Raw genomic sequence first — 22,057 nt, forward strand, 5'->3', positions numbered from 1 at the left:
GAATCGCCCACAGAGAGTGAGTATGAGACACACAACCACACATTAAAGGAATAGTTTACCCCAAAATAGAATGAATGTCAAAAGTGGTAGATTCTACTATAATCATGAACTGTTTCTTTAAATGGACTGTTTTTGGCGTCCTCCCCCTGTAGTGGACTATCTGAGCACGCTCAGTGTGAGCTCGGCCTCTCTGGTGTCGGATGGCGAGTGGGCGGGGCCAGACACCATCTTGTGGCACTCTATAACCGAGCTGAGGAGAAGGGACACCAAGGGAACACCAATGAAGGTGTGTGTGTGGATAGGTGTGGGTTAGTTCTTCTCCCCATGAGGACAAAGTCTATTTTGAGTTTAGGGGTTAGGGTTACAATTAGGATTAGGGTTACAATTAGGGTTAGGGTAAGGTTTAGTGGTTAGGTTTATGTTTAGGGTTAGGGTTAAGAGTTAGGTTTAGGGTTAGTGTTACGGGTTACGGGTTAAGGTTAGGGTTAGGTTTAGGGTTAGAGGTTAGGAAAAATAGGATTTTGAATGGAAATACATTTTAGGTCACCACAAGGACAGAACATAACGTACGTGTGTGTGTTTGTACGTGTGCTCGTGTGGCAAAGGAATGCTAACAGATGTCATAGTTTTATCTCTGTCCTCCTGTAATGGCATATTTTATCCTGCAGGTGGCACAGAGTGTCCAGAGCCTGACCCAGTTGCTCTACAGTCTGCAGGTGAGAAACGGCACACTCTCTTTAACCCTAGTCATCAAACAACCCCAAGGTGCTAGCATCCCTTAGCCTGGAAGGCTACTTATAGCCATCACCAAATTACTTAAACCTATGTTGATAAATTTTGATCTGCCCACACCAAAGTGTTTAGGGTCTAGGAGGATGGGCCTGGGTCTATGTGTAAATACCATGTAAATACTATGTATTGGTGTGTGCAGGCAGCTGTGACCATCCAGGACAGCTGCTATGAGGTCCAGAAGCTCCTCCTACTGGAGCTAGAGAGCCTGCCCCCACACACCCCCTCCTGTCTCCATGGCAATGGGGCCCAGGAGCAGGAGAAACAGCAGAGTGCTGAGAAGAAAAAGGAGGAGGTAGAGAGGAGGAGTGTGGAAAGGAGGAGAGAGGAGGTGGAGGGGATTCAGAAGCTACAGGGGAGGCTGAGACAGGACCAGCAGCGCTGGGAGAGAGAGTGTCTGGCCAGGGAGAGACAACAGGTAAACACTCACAATACATTATCTTGTCATAATACTGACTTAAGAATTACATAGGGTGACATAGTAGTGCCAAAGCACAATCTGACAGGAGATTAAGGGTCTGGTCAAGGAGAACACTACATAAGACAATCATAACGCTGATATAAGAATGACACAGGGTGACATAAGAGTGTCATAGCACATTATGTTCATTCTAATCCTTTATTAACTAGCTAGCATCCCATCTCTCTGATGCCAATACTCTTCTTCTGCATACAGGGGGAGCAGGAGAGTCTGCTGGAGCAGCGTGAGCGACAGTGCCACCTGGAGGCTGAGAGGCTGCGCCGCGAGCGGGAAGAGCTGGAGCAGCAGCTGTTGGAGTACCAGCAGAGCCTAGAGAGGCTGAGGGAGGGCCAGAGGAGCGTGGAGAGGGACAGGGACAGGGTGGAAGCCGAGCACAGGCTGCTCCAGAGCTGGAGACACAACCGCCAGAGTTCCCTGCCCATTATGATACCGCTGGACCTGGACCAGGTGGGCGGTAACCTCTTCCCAAGGCTAATTGGTGCAGATAAGCCTGGAAGAACAATGACTCAAATCTGGCCTATGTTGGAGTACATTTTTAAAATAATAATAATTTCTGAACTTAGCAAATCACACGATTGCAAGTCGTGGCTCCGAATCAGAAAATGTGTGTGTGGGTGTGGCAGTAAAATCATTCCCCTAAGTTTGAGATGATAAACGGTAGCTAGCTAACTTAATGTAGACGCCTTGCTGGCTATACATCCAAATATGTGTGGTCAATGTGTGTCAATCTTGTGGGGAAAACAAATTATCCTAATAAAAATGATAGAATGGACTCAAACAGCTGAAATCTCCATGTTGCATCAGACGTGGTGTTCGGGGGAAGGTTTGGAGAGAGGTGATTGATTACGGCTCGATAATACCAGGACAGACCTCTAGCGACCAAACTACCAGTCACCAGTTGTTTTCAATGGGGGCAGGAAACACAAGGATACATTCAGTGACTTAACAGTCGGCGACTCTGAGCTCGGTGACAAGAGCTCAGAGAGTCCCAAGTTTATGCAAATTGGCAACGACATGGCCGTCCGATAACCAATCAGAGGAGGGAGGGTCTCCCTAGCAAGCTTTTGAAACCATGCTTTTGACACCTTGATGTTGTGCATGCTGTTTAGATATATACACCCACAAAGGAAGAGCTTGAAGATTCCTTACTGATTTGTAGCTTCCGGTATAATCAAAACATTACAGATTAAGCCAATGGCTATGAATCTGGACTTTTTTTCCATTCTTTCTATTGGGTTAACGAAGGTCACAATTGGCACATTGATCCACCAGACCTTCCGAGCATTGGGTGGAAGTGTCTGGTGAACAAGATTAGGTGGGTGGGGAGGGGACAAGGAGGGAAAGGGGGGGGTGGGGGGTGAAAGATGGTGTGAGACAGAGAAAGGGAAGGAGTGAGTGAATATGTGAATCTAAGAGAGAAAAATGGGAAATATGAACAAATGTGTAAGGTGGGGTGTGGGGGTTGGTAGGATTGTGTGTGTCTGTGTTATTGTGAGTGTGCTCTGCTGAAATGTACTCCTACTTTCTTCTCCCCACCCTCTCCCCCTCCTCAGGTGTCCAACCACAGTCGGTCAGGCAGCCTGGACGGCAACGAGGCTGCTCTCCTCCATTCCCTCCAACAGAATCGTCTCCACCACAACCAGCACCAGAGCCTCCACTCTGGGCTGAGGAAGAGCCAGGACAGCCCCAATCACAGCCCAATCCATAGCCCCAACCTGAGCCTCAGGCCCAGCCTCTACAACAGCCTCAACACTCTGCTCAGCCAGGCCCACAGTAAACCAGCCACAGACTCACTGACACACCAACACTATGCCCACCCCCAGCACAGCCACCTCCAGCCAGGAAACTCCCCAAACAACCCCTTTGGGAGCAGGTTCACCACAGGACATGAGGCGCCCAATAATAACAGTGAGTATGATGCTGTGATAGACCGCAGATCTGTGTGGATCTCAGAGGATTTGTATGGTTTAAGCCAGGGTTTCTCAAAGTGGGATCCGCGGGTACTGCGGACAGATAAAAATAAAAACATCACATTACTAACAACAACATATTAAACAAATAAGTTTAATGAGTGTAATACAATACAATACCTTGTAATATTATTAATCTATAATTGATGTTCTTAACCCTGGGCAACAAGGGCCTGGGAGGCTCACAGGGATATTGGTATATCCACAGTACTCCAACAATTATACATTTTTCAACTCAATACTTAATGTATAAAAAAAAAAACATAAATGCACTGTAATTTAAGATTTAAAATTGCCAAGTTTTCTCTCTGCCTCATGGCAAAATTTGTAGAATTGCAGGACATTAACTTTAAAACTGCAACAACAAAAAATATCTCTGTCCCGTTAAAAAAATGGGTAGAATTGCAAGAAATTTGCTTGAATTATTTTCCCTCAGACTTCAAGAGATGGGCCTTTAAAATGTTCCTTCCAGGGCCCGAGAATTGGTTCATTGGGCCGTGCACTGCCAAAGCAATAGTAGAACTCCTTGTATGCTATTTATATCTCACTCGAGTTGTGTTCTGATTATGAGGGGGTCCCTGATGAATTTGCTATCACAAAAAGGGGTCCCGGACAGGAAAGGTTTGAGAACCCCTAGTTTAAGCAATGTGGTAACAGTTACCCCACCTTGTTCTCTGATATGCTAGGTGGAATTTTGACATGTTTCTTACAAATATTTAGTCCTTTCTGATCCACACAAATGCATATAGGGAGGGGCAAGAGGTTGATGGAGGTGCAAGGGGTTGATTTGGGATCGGCCGATAATGTTGCTTGTTTTCTTCTGTCAGATTTCAGCCCTCCTCGGGACAGGCTGACCCTGGGGTTGTTGCGTTCATTGGGGTCAGAGGTCACAGGCCTGGGTCTGTACGAGGAGAACTTCCCTGCCTCGGCCTCCCTCACTCCCCTCCTCACCCCACAGGCCTACCTCTCTTTGGATGGACAGAACGGGGAGGATGGAGGAGAGGAGAACATTGTGTACCTCTGAGGAATGCAAGACTGATGGAGTGATGGGGGAGAAGTGTGCAGTGCCAGCTGCCTTACGTACATCTGTCTAGAATGTACCCCCTCTCTGCCTTTGTGTGTGTGCGTGTGTGTAAAGTGTACAGTATGAAAGTGTTATAATTAGTTCCTATGTTTTTGACAAAAAATGGGAATGCAGGGCCGTAACTAGGGTTTGAGTTTTAGTGAGGTCCGGAAGCGACGAAACAAAAACACATTACATTTTTAGAACTGTATTGTTTGCATTTTGATTGCATTTTAATGTTGGCCTATAGGGAAGATAGGCCATGTGGATATGTTCATATTAAAACATAAATTTTTAAAGTTCCTAACTTGTTTGATAAGATTAGTACAGAATTTCTCAGGGGACCTCACATCGGGCCCCGACCCCAAGTTTAGGAACCACTGTACTAATCTCTCTCTCTGCTTGCTTCCTCTCTCTCGCTGTCTCATCTGCTTCCTCCTGCATGCATTGCAGCCTGCCTTAGCCTCACCACTGAGCGCCACATCACTGTCTGTCTCAGTAGCCTACTCTCTGTAAAGCAAAGTTATTATGATAACTTAGTAGTGTATTTTTTGCTCCTGCTGAGGTAGGCTGCGTTTAACATTAGCTTCTTACTTCATCCTTCTAGCTGGCTAATACTAGCCAGAGCCCTTCAACTTACTGCAATAGAAGTCTCTGCCGGCAGATAGCCACCTGACTGACATATCTATAAGCGACTATTTACCAGTTGTGCACTCATTTTCAGAGATTTTTTTGTTTGTTTTTGTTTGGGTGATGTCTGTAGACACGACTGGAGTAGCGGGACAGTTTTAAATTTTAGGCATCTCGCAAACACACTGTCAGCAGTGTCTCTAGACTAGTTGCCTATTGAGCTGACTGCGAGCTGGGGTAGGTCCTTTCACGTCGCTCTCTGCCTGTGCCGCGAGAGGGCAGATTTAGCAGTTTGAGAGAGTAGTGAGTGTGCTGCTAAAAAGGCAAATCCGGGAAGCAAATCTGGGGAACGCAGGCAAACATAATGAACAAACCACTGTTCATGATTCCACTCATTCGCAAAGAGGCAGGCGTGATTACAATTGGGCAATCGTTCGACAGGGATGCTGACCCATGTTGACTCCAATGCTTCCCACAGTTGTGTCAAATTGGCTGGATGTCCTTTGGGTGGTGGACCATTCTTGATACACACGGGAAACTGTTGAGCGTGAAAAACCCAGCAGCGTTGCAGTTCTTGACACACTCAAACCGGTGCGCCTGGCACCTACTATCCATACCCTGTTCAAAGGCACTTAAATCTTTTGTCTTGCACATTCACCCTCTGAATGGCACACATACACAATCCATGTCTAAATTGTGTCAAGGCTTAAAAATCCTTCTTTAACCTGTCTTCTCTCCTTCATCTACATAGATTGAAGTGAACTTAACAAGTGACATCAATAAGGGATCATAGCTTTCACCTGGATTAACCTGGTCATTTTATGTCATGGAAAGAGCAGGTTATCTTAATGTTTTGTATACTTAAAACATTTTTGTCCTCATATTTAGTTATTGCCATGACTGAAAGTATGATCTTTAAGGAAATACTAATGCATTTTGTCAAGTTTTGAGTTCCTGTATGTAATCAGAAATAAGAACGCATTTTTATTTGCGGGAAATATGTGCCTTATCGTACACACTCTTAGAAGTAAAGCTGCCTGGAAGAACCTTTTTGGGCTGAACCTTTCCAGTTCAAAAAGGTTGTTTGAGGAACCCCTCTTCGAGGAACCGCTGGGTAAAGATTCAAACCGGAACCTTTTTGTGATGGGAGGGGTTCAGTTCTCAACCTTTTTAATAATATATTGTAGAGGTGGCAGCCTATTTGAAGATTGGAGGCATGGCTTATTGGAGGCGTGGTTTTCAGATAGTTATTTTTAGGGACCCATGAGATTAAATGTAATTCCTGTTCATCATCTTAAATTTGTATACTGCAAATTTCAATTTTTCATCAATATTTATGTATTTTACATATTCTAATATAATAATAATAATAATTATTATTATTATTATTTCATAATAATAATATAAACATAGCTGATTACATGTATTAATAAATTGTAACTATTCCAACTTTGGGAATTGCAAAGGCTCTTGAGGAACTCCTAAATCTCTGTAAGCCTCATTAAAGCTACAAAACTGTCAGTGTTCAACTTTAACATGTGAAGACAATAGAACAGAACAGATGAACAGGAATGACATTTAAAAAATATATATATCTTAAAGCCACGCCCCTACTAAGCCACGGCTCTACTCCATGGTTCCTCCAGGAACCTGTTATTACATTGCAACATTAAAGGTTCCTCCAAGAACCTCTCAACTAACCAAAGGTGCAAATATGAACCATTGACTAGCAATGAGTCCTTGAGGAACTCCAAGTGTTCCTTGAGGATATCTGGGGTTCCTCGAGTCGCCGCTAATTCTAAGAGTGCAGTATGTGTTGTATGTAAGTAACCCTCTCTTTAGTGGATACTCAAACCAATGTGCCTTTGTTCCCAAAAGCTCCTAAAAACTATAGGTATTTCAATGTGGTGTGCTTTGTGTTATTGTGCTTCTCTTGTCAAACCTAGTTGCACTTGTATGATGGTCTTAATTTCCCTCGTTGAATTACAGGGATGCAGGGCACTCCCATAAGAAGTTAGGACACACTCTTCAGTGTTAAAGGTGTAGTTTGTTCAAAAACTATATTTTAGTATTTTGTTCACTAATCAGCTGTAAAAAAACTAAAAAACTAATCAGCTGTCAAGATAAAGCAATTTCAGTACACGGCAAAAACTGAACAATTAAAAAATTCACTGATGACATGCACATTTTGGGTGGATTTTTGGGGATCTCTTTGAGTTTTTATCTACTAGGGCTTAAAGGGAAGATGTTTGGGGGTGGGGGGTGCTGCGATTTTTTGTTGTTGTTGCATGCGCTACAGACGGCTATATCGGTCCGCTACTACAGGACTAGTAAAGGCCAAGTGCACTACTTTTGTGGAAAAAATATATAATTGTATTTTTATTTTTATGAATATATTTATTTTTATCCTGATTTTTCAGGGGGCGCTGCAGCACCCTCAGCACCCCTACTCTACTATGTGCCAAATGTCCGTTGTCAAGATGTTTGTTTAATATAGCTTGCTTATTACTCTAAATAGAAAATACAGCTTACAGATTTGTTGGTTTATTTTGATTTTGTTTCTTTGTTATTTATTGTGACGTATTCATGCACTGTTTGTAAAATGTTATGTTTTTGTTGATGTTGTGTAATATGGATGTTTTCCCCCTTAAGTTGTAATATCTGTATAATTGAAAGAAACCTGTGCCTTGTGCCATATTAACTAAATACTATAAAATGCATAACCAACAATTATATAGCGTTTTTATTTTGGGTGGATAGTCCACAGTTTTATATAGGCTGTCTTGTTCCCATCCGTGCCAGGCTACTATCAATGGAATAGCCTATGCAATTACTCAGTAATATTACATTTTCAACGTCATGACGTCCTCCCCAAAATATTTACTGACCTTAGATCAGTTTCCAGGCAACTACATCCAACTCCCATCAGCAACAGGCTGCCATTGGACAGATTTAGTCCATATGCTGAAGGCTGCTTTACCACAGTGCCCTCTAGTGTCCCCTCAACTCCTACTCAAACAACCACATTATTGCTCAATACTGAGCCTGTCGGCTGACAATGCCCAATGTCAATATCATAACTACTTCTGATTCACTCCTGGACGTCAACTCACAATCAGTCAGTGTGGACAGTGAATGAACACCTGTCTGGAGGAACAGAGGCTACAAGGACCTTCAGCAACATTAGACCTGTAGTTTTACTAGTATCATTCATTTGAACAGGACAGTTTGCTCTGAGAGGTTAGAGGATGCACTGCGGTATATCCTGGTTTATTAATGTGCTTATGTTCCTTTTAACTTTCTCTGTATATCTAAATGGATCCTGCTTGGAATCAGGTAAGACCTTTTTTGTATGAAGTCAAAGGTCAACTCAAAGTTGTATAGTGTAGTATTGTAAGTGTACATAGCAATTTACAGTCAGATTAAATGTATGATCTACACAGAAACAGATGTGATTGTTGAATTAAGAGCATGCCTATAAGAGAGCTAGCTATATGTTGTTGTTTTAGCAGGCAGTAAACCTCCCCGGCCAATAATATCTGAGCTGAAGGCTAATGTTGCTACACAGAGCCTTGTGGTGAGGTGGCAAGTCAACCACACTGGTTTAGCAAGCGAAAGTGGTGATACTTATGAAATACAGATCGGACGCACAGTCAACCTCACTATCGTTCACAACGTGAGTAACACTGTTCAGGCCATTTGTCCAATTGATTGATTATGTATGTGTTTGTTTGCTAGCAGAACCATTGTCTTGTATTACTGTATACAGTGCATTCGGAAAGTATTCAGACCCCTTGACATTTTCCACATTTTGTTACATTACAGCCTTATACTAAAATTGATTAAATCATTTTTCCCCTTATCAATCTACACACAATAACCCATAATGACTAAGCAAAAACAGGTTTTTAGAATGTTATTCAAATTTTAAAATGAAATATCACATTTACGTAAGTCTTCAGACCCTTTACTTTGTTGAAGCACCTTTGGCAGGGATTACAACCTAGATTCTTCTTGGGTATGACGCTACAAGCTTGGCACACCTGTATTTGGGGAGTTTCTCCCATTCCTCTCTGCAGATCCTGTCAAGCTCTGTCAGGTTGGATGATGAGCGTCGCTGCACAGTTATTTTCAGGTCTCTCCAGAGATATTCGATCGGGTTCAAGTCTGGGCTCTGGCTGGGCCACTCAAGGACATTCAGAGACTTGTCCCGAATCCACTCCTGAGTTGTCTTGGCTGTGTCCTTAGGGTCGTTTTTATTTTTTATTTTTTGATTTCCCCTTTATTTAACCAGGTAAGCCAATTGAGAACAAGTTCTCATTTACAACTGCTACCTGGCCAAGATAAAGCAAAGCAGTGCAGAAAAAACAACAACAACACAGAGTTACATATGGAATAAACAAAACGTACAGTCAATAACACAATAGAAAATCTATATACAGTGTGTGCAAATGTAGTAAGTTATGGAGGTAAGGCAATAAATAGGCCATAGTGCAAAATAATTACAATTATAATTTAGTATTAACACTAGAGTGATAGATGTGCAGAAGATGATGTGCAAATAGAGATACTGGGGTGCAAATGAGCAAAATAAATAACAATGTAAATAACAATATGGGGATGAGGTAGTTGGGTGGGCTAATTACAGATGGACTGTGTACAGGTGCAGTGATCGGTAAGCTGCTCTGACAACCGATGCTTAAAGATAGTGAGGGAGATAAGTGTCTCCAGCTTCAGAGATTTTTGCAGTTCGTTCCAGTCATTTGCAGCAGAGAACTGGAAGGAATGGCGACCAAAGGAGGTGTTGGCTTTGGGGATGACCAGTGAGATATACCTGCTGGAACGCATACTACGGGTGGGTGTTGCTACGGTGACCAATGAGCTAAGATAAGGCGGGGATTTGCCTAGAAGGGATTTATAGATGACCTGGAGCCAGTGGGTTTGGCGACAAATATTTAGTGAGGGCCAGCCAACGAGAGCGTACAGGTCACAATGTTGGGTAGTATATGGAGCTTTGGTGACAAAATGGATGCGCTGTTGGAAGGTGAACCTTCGCCCCAGTCTGAGGTCCTGAGCGCTCTGGAGCAGGTTTTCATCAAGGATCTCTCTGTACTTTGCTCCGTTCATCTTTCCCTCGATCCTGACTAGTCTCCCAGTCCCTGCCGCTGAAAAATATCCCCACAGCATGATGCTGCCAGCACCATGCTTCACCGTGACACTTGGCATTCAGGCCAAAGAGTTCAATCTTGGTTTCACCAGACCAGAGAATCTTATTTTGGATGTTCTGAGTCCTTTAGGTGCCTTTTGGCAAACTCCAAGCAGGCTGTCATGTGCCTTTTACTGAGGAGTGGCTTCCGTCTGGCCACTCAACCATAAAGTCCTGATTGGTGGAGTGCTGCAGAGATGGTTGTCCTTCTGGAAGGTTCTCCAATCTCCACAGAGGAACTCTGGAGCTCTGTCAGTGACCATTGGGTTCTTGGTCACCTTCCTGACCAAGGCCCTTCTCCCCCGATTGCTCAGTTTGGCCGGGCGGCCTGCTCTAGGAAGAGTCTTGGTGGTTCCAAACTTTACAACCTGTAATTTAAATTGATTTTTATTTGGATTTCATGTAATGGACATACACAAAATAGTCCAAATTACTTTTTTCAAAACATTCAAAAAAAACAAATAACAGAAAAGTGGTGTGTGCATATGTATCAAAGTCAAAGCCCAGACCTCAATTCAATTGAGAATCTGTGGTATGACTTAAAGATTGCTGTACAACAGCGGAACCCATCCAACTTGAAGGAGCTGGAGCAGTTTTGCCTTGAAGAATGGGCAAAAATCCCAGTGGCTAGATGTGCCAAGCTTATAGAGACATACCCCAAGAGACTTGCAGCTGTAATTGCTGCAAAAGGTGGCTCTACAAAGTACTGACTTTGAGGGGGGGTGAATAGTTATGCACGCTCATGTTTTCTGTTTCACCCCAAAAAATATTTTGCATCTTCAAAGTGGTAGGCATGTTGTGTAAATCAAATGATACAAACCCCCCAAAAATCTATTTTAATTCCAGGTTGTAAGGCAACAAAATAGGAAAAGTTCCAAGGGGGGTGAATACTTTCACAAGCCACTGTATATAGGCAGGTGTGTGCCTTTCATATTATTTTTTTTTATATTTTTACGTCATTTAGCTGACGCTCTTATCCAGAGCGACTTACAGTTAGTGTATACATTATTATTTTCATACTGGCCCCCCGTGGGAAACGAACCCACAACCCTGGCGTTGCAAACGCCATGCTCTATCAACTGAGCTATCTCCCTGCCTGCCATTCCCTCCCCTACCCTGGACCAATTGTGCGCCGCCCCATTGGTCTCCCGGTTGCGGCCGGCTACAGCAGAGCCTGGATTCGAACCAGGATCTCTAGTGGCACAGCTAGCACTGCGATGCAGTGCCTTAGACCACTGTGCCACTCGGGAGGCCCTTTCCAAATCATGTCCAATCAATTGAATTTGCCACAGGTGGACTCCAAGTTGTAGAAACATCTTAAGGATGATCAGTGGAAACAGGATGCACCTGAGCTCAATTTCGAGTCTCATAGCAAAGGGTCTGAATACTTATGTAAATAAGGTAGTGCTGTTTTTAATTTGTAATAAATGTGCCAACATTTCAATATGGATTATTGTGTGTAGATTGATGAGGAAAAAATATAATTTAATCAATTTTTAAATAAAGCTGTAACGTAACAAAATGTGAAAAAAGGGAAGGGGTCTGAATACTTTCCGAATGTACACAGGAAGGGACTTGACAGCAAGACAATAAACAAAGACATGACAGCAGAACAATAAACATGACACAAGACAGTTAAAGTCAGTACTACCAGTCAGATTTTACTGTTCTGTGTTTTCATTTCTGATTTCCATTCCATAGAGTAATGTGAGTGGCTGTCCTGTGGGTAGTGACTCAGCGCTAACATGGACCTGGGTGTCTACTCTGCCTTTACAATGTGCTGACCATTCAGTCAGAATACGACGTTTCTGCAGCCACGTAGACCCAAGTGACTGGAGCCAATGGAAGACCAATTATGGTGAGAAATATAGTTGTTCATGGGTGTTAGAAAAGGCTATGCTTCTAACACTTGTCATGTTGGTGTATTGAATAGAAAGCGGTACAAAACATCTCAAGATAAAAACATAATATTCAAAATCAGTAAGTTAGACTAAATATTAGCATTTCATATATTCGCAGTTAATATAATTCAATCTGGATAATAACACAAAACAGATCATAAGGCTAGAGAAATATATCGACAAATATTACAACAACACGCAACACCCAAACATGACAGAAGATAAGCGTGGAGAGCCGATCCCCAAAAGGAAACGCGACTCATCGACTGATACAGATGATATATGCTTTTCACCACTGGGTATGGTAAGTGTGGAAAGCGACCTGTTGAAGTCAATAAATGACAAATTGGGCATACTAGAATTGGTCAGTAAAGACGTAAAAGAGTTGAACGCGAGTCTTCAAATGAGTGATGAAAAAGCTTTGGTAATGGAGAAAGAAACCAAAAAATTAAAAGTGACAGTCTCTAAAATGGAAACGGACGTTAGGGAACTAAAAAAGGAGAACAACCTTCTGAGAGAAGCCTTACTAGACATCCAAACTAGATCGATGAGGGAAAATCTAGTACTTACGGGTATTCAGGAAAAGGAGGGAGAAATAACAGAGAATATTATGAAGGACTTCCTGCATACAGCGCTACAAATCCCACTCGAGGCTGTCGATAAAATCCAACTCGAACGTGTACACCGTTTCGGAAAAAGAGGACAGAAATATGAGCGCCCAATCGTTGCCAAATTTGCTTTTTTTAAAGATAAAGCTATGGTGAAAAGCCTAGGAAAAAGAATTGCTGGCACGAAAATAGGCAAGAATGATCAGTTCCCGAGGGAGATTGTAGAAAGGCGCAAAGTTCTGTATCCAATATTCAAGGAAAATAGATTAAAAGGGAAACGTGTGGCACTTGTGGTCGATAAACTATATATTGACAACCAAATGTTCAGAGACACAAAGACTACTCCATGGCTATTCTAAAAGTTGTAATAGAGGAGTCGAATATTGGAGCACCTGATACTAGCAATGATAGGGATTGTAATATTAAATAACATTTATAGTAAGTATAGTATTTTATAAAAGGATAAAACGTATAATACATATTTAAATACAAATAATTAGAACATGGCTTTTTTGGCGGGAGGTTGTTGTGGTTGGTCCTGTGTTCTCTCTGGCGTCCTTTCCCCCTTGCGGCAGATGTGGATGCGGGTGCGTTTGCACGCTCTGCCCATTTCTTCCGCAGTCAACCATGTGGTGTGCATTTTTGTGTTTGAAAAGGTGTGGCGTTAAGTGAGTGAGAGGGGAAATGGTTGCATATCCCAGAGCCGACCGGGGGTCTATGAGCAGGGGTAGTGAGAGAGAGCCTTCAATTTTGTGTAGATGAGGGATATACATTTTTAAATATAGTATACATCTAATCTAATTTTTCATTGTCCTATCATGATGGAAAGATCCCTAACCCTATAACCTGGACACCCACCTGAGCGACCCATACACCAAAGAGAAGTTCCCATCTCTTTTATGGACCTGCTGTGAGTATGCAGCCTAAACAGATAAATAAATGTGGTCATAGACCTACTTGAGCAGCACCGCCCCCTCAAGATTCTGAGCCTGCCTGGCAGGGTTGGTCCTACAAAGCCAGAGCCCCCTGATGAGAGAGCATAATATATAAGGAAATTCTCAAAGCTGCTAATGAGGACCTTGACGACCTTTTACCTAGCCGGTGGGGATTCCGGTGGGGTACGCCCACCCAGGTAGTGGCAATGCTGGCAACACTGGCTGCAGTAACCCATGGGGAGGGGGTCACACTCGGACAATCAGAGAGGGTGGTTTATCATTGTGGCCCAGGTGGCACAAAATAATCAAAGGTCTGACCGCACGGAGATGCTTGGGAAAATGGTTACAACAGGGGATCAGAGTGTTTGTGTCTCAGGTGAAGAGGGTGGATCTGATCTTCATCACCTAGGACTTGACATAGATTAAGTAGATTAATCAAATCTCACATTGTTTTCAATTTCTGCTCAATCTGCATGCTTTCTCAATCAGCTTTAACTGTATGTGCATTCGTAAATCAGGTTATTTCTCGAGTTGGGCTCTGGGATACAACAGCCGTTGAGTATCTGATTTTATGGTGGATTGTGGAGGAGGGGAGTTGAGTGTGTTGGAGTATGTGAGTGTGCGTGTGTGCTTGTCTGGCATCTGTTGTGGGGTGGTGGGGATGTTGGGGGGAGGGGGGGGGGTATGGGATGGACCACGGGAATTATTTGCCAGGATAATAATTGCTTGTCAATGAATGAAATGTAATACAATGGCAATCCGGGTTATAAGTTAGAATCCTACGCGTGAACTGCCGACATTATTACGCATATTAATTGATAATGATGGAAAATAGGATATGCATATTTTTTTTAAATAGTTATATATATATATATATAAATATATATAGAGAGAGAGAGAGAGAGAGAGAGAGAGAGAGAGAGGAGAGAGAGAGAGAGAGAGAGAGAGAGAGAGAGAGAGAGAGAGAGAGAGAGAGAGAGAGAGAGAGAGAGAGAGAGAGAGAGAGAGAGAGAGAGAGAGAGAGAGAGAGAGAGAGAGAGAGAGAGAGAGAGAGAGAGAGAGAGAGAGAGAGAGAGAGAGAGAGAGAGAGAGAGAGAGAGGAGAGAGAGAGAGAAAGGTGAAAGCATTGGAAATGCTTTTGGCGGTTAATCTGCTTCTGTTTTGTGGGTGGCACTGTGTGCTGTTTTCGATGGATGGGTCCTGGCCTCTCGGGGCCTTAGGGATCCGGAGGGACGTGGGTGGGATGCTGATCACTGGGATGACGGCTCAATTTGGGATGGGGAGGGGCTTTAGCGGGGGAATTAGTGGAGAACAATTGAAGGGTTACTCCGTAGCAATGCAAATATCACGGTACAGCTCTATGGACACTCAATCATTACGGTATTTTTTATTGGTAAATTTACAAACATATATAATGATAAATAGACTTGAAACTTGTATCTCATTATGGTGCATGGTGAAATAAGTATAGCCAGTTATAATTGTAATGGCTTAGCTGATAATAACAAAAGAAGAACAATATTTACATGGCTCAAAGAGAAGGAATATAATATCTATTGTATACAGGAAACTCATTCAACAATTCGAGATGAAGTAGCGTGGAAAAAAGAATGGGGGGGGGGGGGGGAATATACTTCTCCCATGGGCAAAGAATTTCAAAAGGGGTGATGATATTAATTAATAGTAATTTTGATGCGAATGTGCAAATTGTCAAAATAGATACGCAAGGTAGATGGATTATTTTAAATATGTTATTGGACCATAAACAGATATGGCTCAATAACCTTTACGGACCAAATAATGATGATCCACAATTCTTTGACAATATATATAATAAATGATCAACCCTGCAAGCAATTCAAGACAATATTATTATGGTGGGGGATTATAATACTGTTTTAAATAGCTCAATGGACCGTAAAGGAAATCACACCACAAACAATCACCCACATGCTCTTAAGGAAATTGTGAATGTCATGGATACATTAGAATTAGTAGATATATAGAGGCTTAAATATACTGATCTAGTGAGATATACATGGCGGAGACTGAATCAAGATAGTCGTCTTGACTTCTTTCTTATCTCATTCTCGTTGGCACCAAAAGTAAAAAAAAAAGTGTTGATAGGGGACAGAATGCGGTCGGACCATCATATAATAGGCATATACATTACTCTTACTGAATTTCCACGTGGGCGAGGATATTGGAAATTTAATCAATGCCTATTGGATGATAATTTATTTATAATTAGAACAAAGGAATTTATAACTGACTTTTTCCAACATAACATAGGTACAGCGAATCCCCTTATTGTATGGGACAACTTTAAATGTGCCTTTAGAGGCCATGCAATTCAGTACTCATCTCGAAAACAAAAGCAATTTAGGTCAAAAGAGTTTATACTAAGAAAGGAAATAGAAAGTCTAACAGAACAGATAGATGGCAATAAAAACTGTAACATAGAGGCTCAGAATAAATTAGAGGAAAAACAAAAAGAAATGGAGAAACTTATTCAAGAAAGATCAAGTGTAATATATTATAAAAATAAAGCAAACTGGATGGAATATGGGGAAAAATGCACAAAATTATTTTTTAATCTTCAACATAGGAATGCTACCAAAAATAACTTAATGAAACTGGTTACAGTTGACGGAGTCACCCATAATTCACCAAATGATATTTTGAAGGAAGAAACAAAGTACTTTAAGCATATGTTTTCTTTTCAGTCGCCTCCATCTCCTCTAACTGAAGCTAATTGTAGAGATTGTTTTTCTATTGATAATGTCAAATTAACAGCCACACAGAAAGACTCATATGAAGGTGAAATTACAGAGGAGGAACTTCTGGATGCAATTAAAGACTGTAAGTCTGGGAAAACTCCAGGGTTGGTTGGCATACCAGTCGAGGTATACCAAACCTTTTTTGATATACTAAGAGGACCGTTATTAGCATGTTTTAACCACTCCTATGTAAATGGTAGATTATCTGACACTCAAGAAGAAGGTCTGATCTCATTATTACTGAAACAGGATACAAGTGGAAAATATAAAGATCCCCTTACACTTCAGAGTTGTGATGCAAAAATCCTAGCAAAATGTATAGCGCATAGAATTAAAAAGGTATTGTCGGATATTTTTCATTCTAATCAGACAGGTTTTTTACATGGAAGATACATTGGAGATAATATAAGGCAAGTATTGGAAACAATAGAACAATATGGAAAATATGGGAAACCAGGCCTGCTATTCATAGCAGACTTCGAAAAGGCATTTGATAAAGTTCGACTGGGGTTTATATATAAATGCCTGGAGCATTTCAATTTTGGAGAATCTCTTATAAAATGGGTCAAAATCATGTATAGTAACCCTAGGTGTAAAATAGTAAATAATGGCTATTTCTCAGAAAGTTTTAAACTGTCAAGAGGAGTGAAACAAGGTTGTCCACTATCGGCATATCTATTTATTGTGGCCATCGAGATGTTGGCTATTATTGTAGCTATGTCATTGTACGCTGATGATTCATGTTTTCTTTTAAATCCACAACTAGAATCCCTCCACAGCCTCATAGAGGATCTAGATACATTTTCTAACCTCTCTGGATTACAACCAAATTATGACAAATGTACTATATTACGTATTGGATCACTAAAAAATAAAAAATTTACATTACCATGTAGTTTACCAATAAAATGGTCTGATGGTGATGTGGATATACTCGGAATACATATCCCAAAGGAAATAAATGATCTCACTTCAATGCATTTTAATAGAAAGTTAGCAAAAATAGATAAGATCTTACTATCATGGAAAGGAAAATACCTGTCAATTTGTGGAAAAATCACCCTGAATAACTCTTTAGTATAATCCCAGTTTACCTATTTGCTTATGGTCTTGCCTACGCCTAGCGAACAGTTTTTTGAATTATATGAGAAAAAAATATTCAATTTTATTTGGAACGTCAAGCCAGACAAAATTAAAAGGGCATATTTATATAATGAATATGTCACGATCGTCTAAGGAGGAGGACCAATGCGCAGCGTTGAAGGTGAACATATTTATATTTATTAGAGTATGATCACACGATCAAAACAACAGACGAAAACGTGATGTCTACGGTTGAACACAAACCAAATAAGAACAAGAAACCACAAATAATGAATGCCTAACGGCTACCTAAGTATGACTCCCAATCAGAGACAACGAGCTACAGCCGTCTCTGATTGGGAGCCACCCTGGCCAACATAGATCTACAACAACTAGAACATAAACACATGAAAACTCACACCCTGGCTCAACATACTAGAGTCCCCGGAGCCAGGGCGTGACAGTAGCCCCCCCTAAAGGCGCGGACTCCGACCGCGCCAACCAAATACAACAGGGGAGGGACCGGGTGGGCACTCCGCCTCGGCGGCGGATCCGGCTCCGGACATGACCCCCACTCCTTCTCTAACCCCCCAAAGTACCCCTGGTCCGGTCTGGCCCTGCTGACCAGAGTGGAACTGAACACTGGTGGAGCGGATTGCTCTAGCTCCGGCGTGACGCAGCACCTGACCGGTGCCGGACCCGCCACCGGTGGAACAGGCACGGGCCGTGCCGGACTGACGACGCACACCACTGGCTTGGTGTGGGGAGCAGGAGCGGGCCGAGCCGGGCTGACGAAACGCACCACTAACTTGGTGCGGGGAGCAGGAGCGAGCCGGACCGGGCTGACGAAGCGCACCACCTACTTGGTGCGGGGAGCAGGTACGGGCCGAGCTGGGCTGACGAAGCGCCCCACTGACTTGGTGCGAGTGGCAGGAACAGGCCGGACCGTACTGGGAACACACACCACTGGCCCCACGTGGGGATCAGGAACAGGCCGGACCGGACTGGCAACACACGCCAGTACCTCTCGCCGTGCCTCTACATCCTCCATCCCCTCTTCGACCAGTGGCCCCCGTAACCTGACGGCCTCCTCTGGCAACCCGCTGGGCCGCTCTATCGCGGCCTCCTGCTGGTCCGACGTCGTGAGCCCCCCCCTAAAAATTTCTGGGAGTCTCTCTTCCCCGTGGGCCAGGCCTCTATAATTCTCGCCCAACTCTCGCTCTTCTGCTTCCAATCTCCGCCATTCAGGTCCTCATTCGAAGCTCTTCCTCCACTGTTCCCAAGTCCACCCACTCTGCTCCTCACTAGGCTGCTTGGTCCAGTTCTGGTGGTTTCTTCTGTCACGATCGTCTAAGGAGGAGGACCAATGCGCAGCGTTGAAGGTGAACATATTTATATTTATTAGAGTATGATCACACGATCAAAACAACAGACGAAAACGTGATGTCTACGGTTGAACACAAACCAAATAAGAACAAGAAACCACAAATAATGAATGCCTAACGGCTACCTAAGTATGACTCCCAATCAGAGACAACGAGCTACAGCCGTCTCTGATTGGGAGCCACCCTGGCCAACATAGATCTACAACAACTAGAACATAAACACATGAAAACTCACACCCTGGCTCAACATACTAGAGTCCCCGGAGCCAGGGCGTGACAGAATATGAATTCGGAGGACAGAAATTATTAAATATTAAAGCATTAGACCTATCACTAAAAGCTTCAGTCATACAAAAGTTATACTTAAATCCGAACTGGTTCTCAAGCAAATTAGTAAGATTGTCTCACCCAATGTTCAAGAATGGCCTTTTTCCCTTTATTCAGATTACAACCACTCATTTTCAGTTATTTGAAAAGGAAATCATCTCCCAAATATCACTATTTCTAAAACAAGCCATAGAAAGTTGGTTGCAATTTCAATGTAATCCTCCAGAAACGACAGAACAAATAATGCAACAAATATTGTGGTTAAATTCAAATATACTAATTGACATAAAACCTTTTATTTTTTGACAAAATGTTTAAAAAAGGTATAATCTTTGTAAATGATATATTCGGTAGGACTGGTGGAGTTATGACGCACATGCAGCTAACAAAAACATGTGGAAATGTCTGCTCTACCCAAAATTACAACCAAATAATTGCAGCCTTACCGCAAAAATGGAAGAGGAAAGTGGAAGGGGGAGAAAGTAAGGAACTTGTCTGTCGGCCTTGCATTATAGAACATAATTGGTTAAGGAAAACTGTGATAAATAAAAAAGTATATCAGTTTCACTTAAGGACCAAAGGATTGACAGCCATCCCATATAGATTGCAAAATAGTTGGGAAGAGATCTTGTCACGATCGTTGAACGGAATAGACCAAGGCGCAGCGTGATGAACGAACATGTTTATTTATCTATAGTGATAAATACTGACAATGAACAAAACAACAAACGACTCGTAACGTCCTAGGTAACATAGACCAACACGGAACAAGAACCCACAAACACAAAGGGAAAAACAGACAGTTTAAATATGGCTCCCAATCAGAGACAACCAGCCACAGCTGACACTCGTTGCCTCTGATTGGGAGTCACTCAGGCCAACATAGAAACAGAACAACTAGAACCCCCAACATAGAAATATAACACATAGAATGAACACACCCTGGCTCAACATATAGAGTCCCAGAGCCAGGGTGTGACAGATCTTTGACGTACCGATCCCATGGCATAGTGTTTATGAACTGACACGCAAAACGACACCGGATTCAAAAATTAGAATCTTTCAATTTAAATTATTATATAAAATTATTGCTACCAATAGAATGTTATTTATATGGGGGATACAATCTTCCCAGCTCTGCAGATTTAGCTGTGAAGAGACAGAATCATTAGATCATTTGTTTTGGTTCTGTCCATTTGTAGCTTGTTTTTGGACACAGGTCCAGGAATGACTAAAGAATTGCAATATTTACCTGGAGCTAACCTTGCAGATAGCATTACTGGGTGATCTGAAAAGTAATAGTCAATCGATCAATAATATAATAATACTTTTAGCAAAAAAAAATATTTTTAATTCACAATCTGTAGAAGCAATGAGAATAGAAAGGTTCAGAACTTTTGTAAAACATCACAGTACGGTTGAAATATATATGGCAAATAGAAATCCTATATGGATGGTTTTAAGAGATAGATGGGAGGTATTGAATAGAGTTGAAGGATGGGACTAATAACAAATAACAACAAATAATAACAAAGATATATATATATATATATATATATATATATATATATATATATATATATTATATATATATATATATATATATATAATAGAATTATTGTAAAATTAACTGTGTCCATAAGGTGTAGATAGTAAGTATAGACTGGAAGTAGAGGCCTGGACATTGTTGTTCACTAATTTACTCCAAGTAGGGAAAGGATGGCGGGGTTGAAAAGTAATAAAGGGGAGTATATATATAAATAACATGGGGGATTGGAAGTGATGCAGACAATTACATTGATAGAAGATACAATCTATCTGCAATATTAAGCTGATCCATCCCCCCCAGAAAAAATAAATACAAAAATAAAAAATAATAATACATTTTTTTTTAAATAAAAACACTTGTCATGTCATCAGATCTGTGTGCCTTGCCACTTTTTAAGAAAGTGGACCTCTTCCTTTTCCTCTTCTCTTTTTAACTATCATCTCATCAAAGTTGCGCAATCATGACTCTTGCTAGAGGCTGGGGATTTTTTGCTTGTTTAATTCTGTGATATTTATGTAAAAGAGGCTAAACAAGTAAAGGTTAACCTCCTCCCCAGGCTTATTGCACAAACACATTGGACTGAAGTTTCATTATGAAACTTCAAATGTTTGTTTCTGGTATGCTTGGAAATAGTACAAAAATAAATTATGTTGATTGTGAAACAACAGACATGATAGGCCCAGGTCAAGGTACCATACAGCAGATAGGGTCACAGACCTGCTCACTGCGGCCTTGAGTTATGAGATATAGACTTGATTATGTCATGTTTAAAATTCTTATCAATATTCGTGACATTTGAATAAACATTTTAGGAGGAATAGCCTTAATTGGTTTTAGCCCCTTAGGGGCTTGGACCCCTAATAATCTATATCTCCTCCTTCCCCATCCAGGAGCCCAAGAGACAGTGGACAGAGTTTGGAAAAAGACCAAGATGTTTCCCTACCAGCAGGTGTTAAAGGAGGGCTCCACTATCTTGTTCTGCTGTGTCCCTCCTAGAGGCGTCCACATCACCAATATGACCTTCAACTCCACCACCAGCTACCCCCTGATCAACATCACTCACCGAGTCACAGCCATCGCTGTCCACAACCTAAACATCACACAAGCGTCTGGCTCCGGGGTGTACTCCTGGTGTGAGGATACAACAGAGAAGAGGAACAACTACTGCTCCAACTTCATCAGCTGTTAGTATGGAGGAGAGTTTTCTTGCCCATCTGACCTCTGTCACAGGGCTTTCATAGAACTGTCATAACAATGTTATAGCAGATCTCACAAACGTTAAAGCAATTTACATTGTCCTAGGCATACGTTAGCCTGGTCATTCCTCCTATGCAGTGCCTTTTGGACCTC

The 22,057-nt window shown here is 41.9% G+C and overlaps 2 protein-coding genes across 2 annotated transcripts in view; both read left to right on the forward strand.

Annotated features, from left to right (window-relative positions):
• Positions 1-7,648, forward strand: part of LOC311141772 (rho guanine nucleotide exchange factor 28-like) — a 92,499-nt gene extending 84,851 nt beyond the window's left edge. The window contains exons 24-29 of the mRNA XM_084177226.1: positions 153-286; positions 669-716; positions 932-1,207; positions 1,466-1,717; positions 2,824-3,178; positions 4,068-7,648. Coding sequence (XP_084033352.1) covers positions 153-286; positions 669-716; positions 932-1,207; positions 1,466-1,717; positions 2,824-3,178; positions 4,068-4,264 — 1,262 coding nt within the window. The 3' untranslated portion in view covers positions 4,265-7,648. The remainder of the gene's footprint in view (positions 1-152; positions 287-668; positions 717-931; positions 1,208-1,465; positions 1,718-2,823; positions 3,179-4,067) is intronic.
• Positions 7,649-8,181: 533 nt separating this feature from the next.
• Positions 8,182-22,057, forward strand: part of osmr (oncostatin M receptor) — a gene marked incomplete at both ends in the record, with an annotated part of 40,845 nt that continues 26,969 nt past the window's right edge. Inside the window, 4 exons of the mRNA XM_084176413.1 lie at positions 8,182-8,269; positions 8,443-8,609; positions 11,841-11,997; positions 21,598-21,891. Of these exons, the coding sequence (XP_084032539.1) occupies positions 8,182-8,269; positions 8,443-8,609; positions 11,841-11,997; positions 21,598-21,891 (706 nt within the window). The remainder of the gene's footprint in view (positions 8,270-8,442; positions 8,610-11,840; positions 11,998-21,597; positions 21,892-22,057) is intronic.

Source organism: Coregonus lavaretus (genome assembly GCF_964263955.1).
Source record: "Coregonus lavaretus genome assembly, chromosome: 14".
NCBI lineage: Eukaryota > Metazoa > Chordata > Actinopteri > Salmoniformes > Salmonidae > Coregonus > Coregonus lavaretus.